Consider the following 7144-nt stretch of genomic DNA (forward strand, 5'->3'; position numbering starts at 1 on the left):
GAGGAGTGAGCTCCCTGAAGCGTGTTGAAGGAGGACCCCTCCAGGGTCCCTCCTGACCCTGCGTGCTCTCTAAGGTGCTGCCCTTGGCTGGTGAGGAAGAACCAACTATTCCAACAGAAAGGGGTGCAGATGAAAGCATGGGTCACCTTATCTTCCAGTCCCTACCACCGAGGACAGCGTATGGGTGTCCAGTGTAACCGCCCTGGGCACTGGGCCTGCCCCATGGGGCTGCTGTGTGGGAGGCAGGGCCGTTGGTGGAGTCTGTTTTGCATGCTTCTGTCAGCAGCCTGTGGTGATACTCTCGTTTGGAGGTTCTGGTGGACCTTACCTGCTCGCCCACCCTCGCTCACTCATCATGGGGACACAAGTGGCTGCGTGGCCCATCTGACCTCACCATCTTCCTGTTAGTAGATTTTACCACCCTCTGCCCCAATGTCCTCAATTCAATGGTCCTCCAAAATATATAGCAAATCACAGGACTGGGCACTGAGGGTCCCTGCCCCGTCCATCCAGCACCAGCCCTTCTGCAGCAAAGTGAGCGAGGGAAGGGGGCGAATGGGGTACCTGGGTTGCAGGTGGGTCTGGGCGCTCCAGGTCCTGGTGCAGGCAGCTGCTGGATCCTCAGTGGAGGCAGGAGAGGCTCAGCTCACCTCCTTCCACTCCTGGTCCCCGTAGGGTGGGTAGTGCGATGTCGGGGAGCCCACACTGTGGGGTCAATGCAGGGACATTTCTCTACCTGGCACGGCTGGGACTCAGGGCCCCACATGGCCAATTAGGAGAGAGCCAGGCCCTGCAATGTTGGGACTTTTGGCCCCCTGGGTCCAAAGAGGCAACATCCACATCGCCAACCTGTGTCTGATCACCTGGAGTAGGGCCTGACGTCCCTCAGCAGCGCCCGTGGGGTGTACAGGAGACAAGCTCGAGCACCTGGGAGGAAGCTGACGGCCCTCAGAAGGGAGGTCCCTCCCTGCGGGAGCAGTGGACCCCTGGTCACAGCCCAGCCACCGACCCCCACACCCATGCTCAGCCAGCTGCCTTCTTTCCAGAAGAGTGTCTGCATGCCGGTGCACTGTCTTCACATTCTTTTGTTTGAACCAGACCCGACGCCCATCAGCTCACCTGGCACCCTGGGCATCTATCCGAGTCACTGCATGGTTTGGGGTCCCCTCAGAGTCAGTGCCCAGGCACAGTGCACTGCCTTTAGGCTTCTTCCTGGGACAGACCTTCCACTCACACCCTTGCCTTTCATGTGCAAGGATGGTCCTATTCATGTTCCCACTTTTGGGCTCCCATAACTGCATCATGGACTGCCAGGTGGACCATTTGCTTTATTGTGTAAGCGCTGCCCTCATCTCTGCAAAAATGTACAATGTCCTTCCTCGGGGGACATGGCACAGTGGGTGTCCCTTCTCACCAGTGCTTCACATCACCAGTCTTCTTGGTATTTGCTCATCCAATGGGCTAAGTGGTGCCTACTGGGATGGTCATGCCTCTGCCCCTGGGGAGAGCTCTCCCTCCGTTTCTCGCCATTGCTCTCCTATTTCTGTAATTTGTCTCTTTAAAATGATACCCTGTATCCTGGCCTCAAGCTTGCTGTGAGATTTGTCCTGTGGCCTGGGCACCCTGATTCTGAAAGAGGCACCTTGGAAGGTGGCCCAGGCAGCTGAGCCCATCATGAGTGGTCACCCCTACCCCCCACCATGTCCTCCAGGGCTCGCTGAAGGGGCAGTAGTCAGTGACTTCCCACCTTTGTTCCCCAGCGTAGGTCAGAGACATCTCCTGATTTTTGTTTTAAAGGACAGTCCCACCTCATCCCCTAGGGAACACTGTCCTCAACGATTTGTAGGATGGGTATGGTCTCTCTCTGTTCCACCCAGTATGGCAGCCAACAGCCCCAGTGAATAGAGAGCTCAATGCTGAAGCTCTGGACAGGGCATCCTGGGGCCCCAGGCCCCAGGCAGGTTCGGCTGTTTCCATAGAAGTCAACCTTGGCCCTCTCAACTCCCATCTCTTCTCTAACATTGGTTTTGCCCATTTCTTCCTTCAGAGCTATTGCTTCTTTTGTATCGATTTTTACCAGCTCTTTGCATCTTACAACACCATTAGGGCGAAGATGTGGGCAAGTCTGTTTTCCACTCTGCTGTCTGTGCTGTTTGTGGGCCCAATCTGTCACCTTCGCTGAGTGATTTCTGAGTTTGCTTTGAACCTCGTAGCTGCCTGTCCCTGCACACTGAGCAGAGCAGATCAAAACAGAAACCCCAGTAAAACCAAACCAACGCCAGACCAAAGGTGCTTCTGTATAATCGTACATTTATTATATGTTTGTCAACCATTACTGATCAATGCATCTAGAATTTATATTCGTTTATGGAGTGAGTAGGGGTGTGACTTTGGGTTTTTCGGAGCAGAGAATCACCATTTTTGAATATTCTCAGACTTTTCACCCTTACATTATTTCATTTTCATGTATAACTTTTAATAGACAAGACTGTAGTGACACAGTACTGATGGGATCATTGTACCGTCACCCGCATCATATGAGTTTATATGACAATCCTAAGATAATATCGAGACAAGGGGAAAACCCAAAGAATCAAGGCTAGACACCTCACCAGAAGCCCTAAACTTCGGAGTGGGCATCTGGGAGTTGCGCTCCCCTCTGACGCACTTTGGTGTAATGTTTCGTTGTTAACGATGGTGCTGGTTTCGTTTCATCGTCACTGAACTCCTTCTAGAACCTTCTGTAAGAACTTGTGACCCATCTCCCTGCCGTGAGTTACAGCTTTACAGAAGTGATGAAGAGTGCCTACACAACTTTGAAATGTACAGGTGACACTGGAACAGAACATGTCTTTAAAGACGGTATAAGTGATGCTTTTCCTGCACGGCATGCGGAGCCGAGCTGCACCCCAGCTCTGAACTGTGGCTGCCACGAGTCTCCTCAGAAGAGCAAAGCTGAGGATGAGCTGACGGTGAGGGGGCAGAGGGACCACACCTCTGTGTCCCAAAGAGGGTGCCCTGGACGCCAACTCTGAGGGACGCGCACCCATGCACGCTTCCTTACGAAGAAAGACTTCTGCGATCCAGCCAGCTTGGGACCTGCTGGGTCAGCCCAGCAGCCGTCTTCTCGGAGCGTCTACCAGGGTGGCCCGCGTCGGGAATCCCAGGACGGGGGGCTGTGCCTGCTTACGGCCGCCGGTTTCTGCAGGGAGTTTCTAGGTGATGATGTGCCGGGTCCTGCCGGGTCTGGGACATTCTGATCCGGGTGAGGCCAGTGTCAGGACGGAGACCAGGAATGTGTCTGTAGCAGGGTCAGGGGCTGACAGGGTCATTGCTCAGGGCAGCAGAAGGGCTATCAACTCCCAGCCTGGCTCCTCAACCCCCTTGACCTCACGCTCTTCCCCTCCACGGAGGCGGAAGGAACACGGGCCTTGCTATTTCCAGCACAGGGTGTGGGAGCGACCGTGACTCGCCCCTGGTCCTTGGTTTCCATGCCTCCCTGTTGTTAACCTCTTCTTTGGCTCCAAAGGGCCACCTGCTTCTATGACTGTTCTCAGTATCTGTGAGCTGCACTTGTCCATATACATGAATATACACGGATATTTTATTCTTTTGTGTTTTTAATTTTACACTTGCCATTGAGCACTGTATGGTTTATATTCAGCTCACGTTTTCCCCTCACCCTGTGTTCCCAGCATCCTTCCTTATTCTATGTGTTCATTTCCCGTTTTAACATCATCCAACGATGTCTCAGTTTATTTGCACAGTCTTCGGTGGGAAGGTATTTTGTCTCTTCTGTTTCCTTTTCCCTGATGACCAATACCGCAGCGATTAACCTGTGTTCCCTCTAAGACATGTGTCTAGAAGTGGTCTCTCCAGCAGCAAAGTACACATGTTTTTTCTCCACTAAATTCACACTCAGGATCACCTCACTTCTGGAGGCCCCACTGCCTCTTTCTGTGTTTTGCCACCAGCTTATGCTGCTCAACCCCAGAGGCGAAAGGCTTTCCTGTTAGGACACCCTGGGGGCCCGCGAGGAACACAGGCGATTAGCGGCTTGGGTGGCCACGGGGATGGGGAAGTGTGGGGAGAGAGGGTCATGCATGCCAGCCCTTGTCTCTTTAGTGGCCAAAGTTCTCCTCCCAGGTTGTACTGAGAGCACAGCCAGCTGTGTTTGGCGTCCCCTTCTCTTCATTCTTCCTTGTTTTGATGGGCGTATTAAATAAATGTCATTTTGTACCCAATTGCACTTCCTAACTTGGAATGACTTCCCGTGTTGCTGCAGGAGAGTTCCGTCCCGTTTACTCCCAGCTTTCACTGGATGTGTGGCAAGGCTCCATTTCAGGTTGCCGGAGTTTTACAAACCCCACCCACTGCTGTCCACTTGATTCCGACTCACAGTAACCCTGTAGCACAGAGTAGAACTACCCCACGGAGTTTGCAAGGCTGTGCACGTCACAGAAGTAGAAGAACATGTGTTCCCAACATCCTCCCTTATTCTATGTGTTTATTTCAAAGGTTTTAAACATCATCCTACAACGTCTCCATTTATTTGCACAGTCTTCTGTCGGAAGGTATTTTGTCTCTTCTGTTTCTTTTCCCACTTCTTCTTCTTCCTCTCATGAGAGGCTGGTGGGTTTAAAGCACTGGCCTTTTCGTTAGCAGCCAAATGCTTTAACCATGGCACCACCCCAGTTCCTAGAGTTTGCAAAGGAGTCTTGGATTTTGCAGGGCAGCTTCCTCCTTCTTGCTGTTCTTTTTCATAAATCCTTTGGATATTCTTTGACATGATAGAGAGTCAGTTTGTTCAATTCTGTCAACATCTTGTCAAGATCAGTGCAACACTGAATTTATGGGTGAAGTTCAATGATTAAGATCTTCAAATATTGACCCTCCCCATCTATGAACACGCTATAGACTGACATACACCTGGACACTTCATTTATAGCAAGTGTCAATGTAACTCAGTGGGAAAAGGACTAGTTTTGTACATGGTTAACAGGCAGCCATGGGGCAGAAAAATGAAACTTGACCCTCTCTCAAAACAACCACAAAAATTAATTGCAGGTGAGTTGTCGATCCAAATAAGAAAGATTGGGCAGGTAAGCCTCTAAAACAGAAGCTGGACGATCATCTCTGTGACCTACAAAAACTGTTGTGTTTGTTTTTGGTGAGCTGATACAGAAAAATGAAGGAATGGACTTACTACATTGAATGTGAGACATTCCGTTGATCAAAGGACACCATACAGACTGAAGATGAAAGCTACAAAGTGGAAGAAGATGTTTGCACATCACATTAGATCATCAACAGGGCTCATATCCAGAATATGTAAGGTTTTACAAATCAATAAGAAACTCAGAAAAGTGCACACCATAGATAGTAGCCCAAGCAGAATATGTAAATGACCACTAAATATATAAAACGATGCCCCATTTCATTCATAAGTAGGAAAATGGAAGTGAAGCATATGAAATATCCTTTGAATGGCTACATTTTTTTTTTTTTTAAATAGACACTATTATTATATAGGAGCTCTGGTAGCGTAGTGCCTAAGGCACTTGACTGCTAACCAGGAGGCTGGCAGTTCAAACCCGCCAGCCACTCCTCAGAAGGAAGGTTGGGCAATCTACTTCCGTAGTGATACTGCCTCAGAAACCCAAGGAGGGTTGCTACGAGTTGGGTCCGACTCGAGTGCACATAACAACAACAAAATTATTATCACAACAATGTGAAGTGATTGGAACTCTCGTGCTCTTTTGGGGAGCATAAAATTGCTCGAAGCCTTTCTTGAAAACTGCTTGTCAGTATTTAAAAGATGAACTTCTATGTACTCTCTACCATCCTTCACAGGCCTGCGTGCTTCTGGCCCAGCCTCCTCAGGGCCTCCTTGACGTCCTTGTTCCGCAGACTGTAGATGAGGGGGTTGAGCATGGGGATGACCAGGGTGTAGAAGACGGAGACCACCTTGCCCTGCTCCATGGACTCCACGGCCCCTGGTTGAGCGTACATGACAAAGACTGTCCCATAGAACAGGGACACCGCAGTCATGTGGGAGCCACAGGTGGAGAAGATCTTGTGTCTCCCGGTCCCCGAGTGCATCCTCAGGATGGTCACTACGATGTAGCCGTAGGAGATGAGGACCACGAGGGTGGTGGCCACAATGATCAGTCCACAGATGCCGAACATGACCAGCTTGTTGAGGGCTGTGTTGGCACAGGCAATCCGGAGCAGGGGGGGCACATCACAGAAGAAGTGGTCGACGCGGTGGGAGCTGCAGAATGGGAGGCGGAAGGTGAGGGTGGTCTGCACAATGGAGTTGAGGCAACCTCCACAGTAGGTGCCCAGCACCAGGCGGGTGCAGGCCGAGGGGCACATGGTGACTGGGTAACTCAAGGGCTTGCAGATGGCCATGAAACGGTCGTAGGCCATAACAGCCAGGAGGAAGCCCTCGGTGGTGACCAGCAAGGAAAAGAAGAAGAGCTGGGTGGCACAGCCGGTGAAGGTGATGATCCTGGTCGAGGAGAAGAAGTTGAGCAGGGCCTTGGGGGCGATGACAGAGGAGTAGCAGAGGTCCAGGAAGGAGAGGTTCTTGAGGAAGAAGTACATGGGAGAGTGGAGGCAGGCATCAAGCGTGATGACCACGATCATCGTGAGGTTCCCCAGCACGGTCACCACGTAGAGGGCCAGGAACACAGCAAAGAGTAGGGCCTGGGTCTCCAGCCCACCCTCAAATCCCACTAGCACAAATTCCTGCAAAGAGGGCCATGAGATGTTCCCATTTCCATGGGCCAGCATGGCCCTTGTGTACGGATGAGGTGGTGCAAAGGGGCCAGCAAGAGGAAGTGGCTTACTGTCCACTGTCACATGTTCCCCTGAAGCACAGGGCCCATCAGAGATGTGTTGCCTGCTGACCAAAGGACGACAGCTTCCCAGTTCTCACTCCAGATGAGTTTGACCTACAGTGGCGACATTTCCTCTGACTCAGTTAATTCCTAAACATGTATGGAGCAATGACCCTGTGTGAGTCTGAGATATGGATGGATGGGTGAATGGATGGGTGGATGGGTGGATAGATGGATGAGTAGGTGGATGAGTGGATGGATGGCTGATGGATGGCTGAATGGGTGCAGAGAAGTCTGAT

The 7144-nt window shown here is 51.2% G+C and overlaps 1 protein-coding gene across 1 annotated transcript; it reads right to left on the minus strand.

The window, feature by feature from the left end:
• Positions 1–5847: 5847 nt before the first annotated feature.
• LOC103199216 (olfactory receptor 12-like) lies at positions 5848–6798 on the minus strand. The gene has a single exon (XM_007943456.1). It carries the CDS (start codon positions 6796–6798, stop codon positions 5848–5850), a length of 951 nt encoding a protein of 316 aa, XP_007941647.1.
• Between the last annotated feature and the right edge of the window lie 346 nt (positions 6799–7144).

This window comes from Orycteropus afer, unplaced genomic scaffold, assembly GCF_000298275.1.
Source record: "Orycteropus afer afer isolate SDZICR_OR568_19922 unplaced genomic scaffold, OryAfe1.0 scaffold00006, whole genome shotgun sequence".
Classification (NCBI taxonomy): domain Eukaryota; kingdom Metazoa; phylum Chordata; class Mammalia; order Tubulidentata; family Orycteropodidae; genus Orycteropus; species Orycteropus afer.

Coding starts and splice junctions, on each gene's coding strand:
- LOC103199216 (XM_007943456.1), bottom strand. CDS start 6,798: ATGCTGGCCCATGGAAATGGGAACATCTCATGGCCCTCTTTGCAGGAA.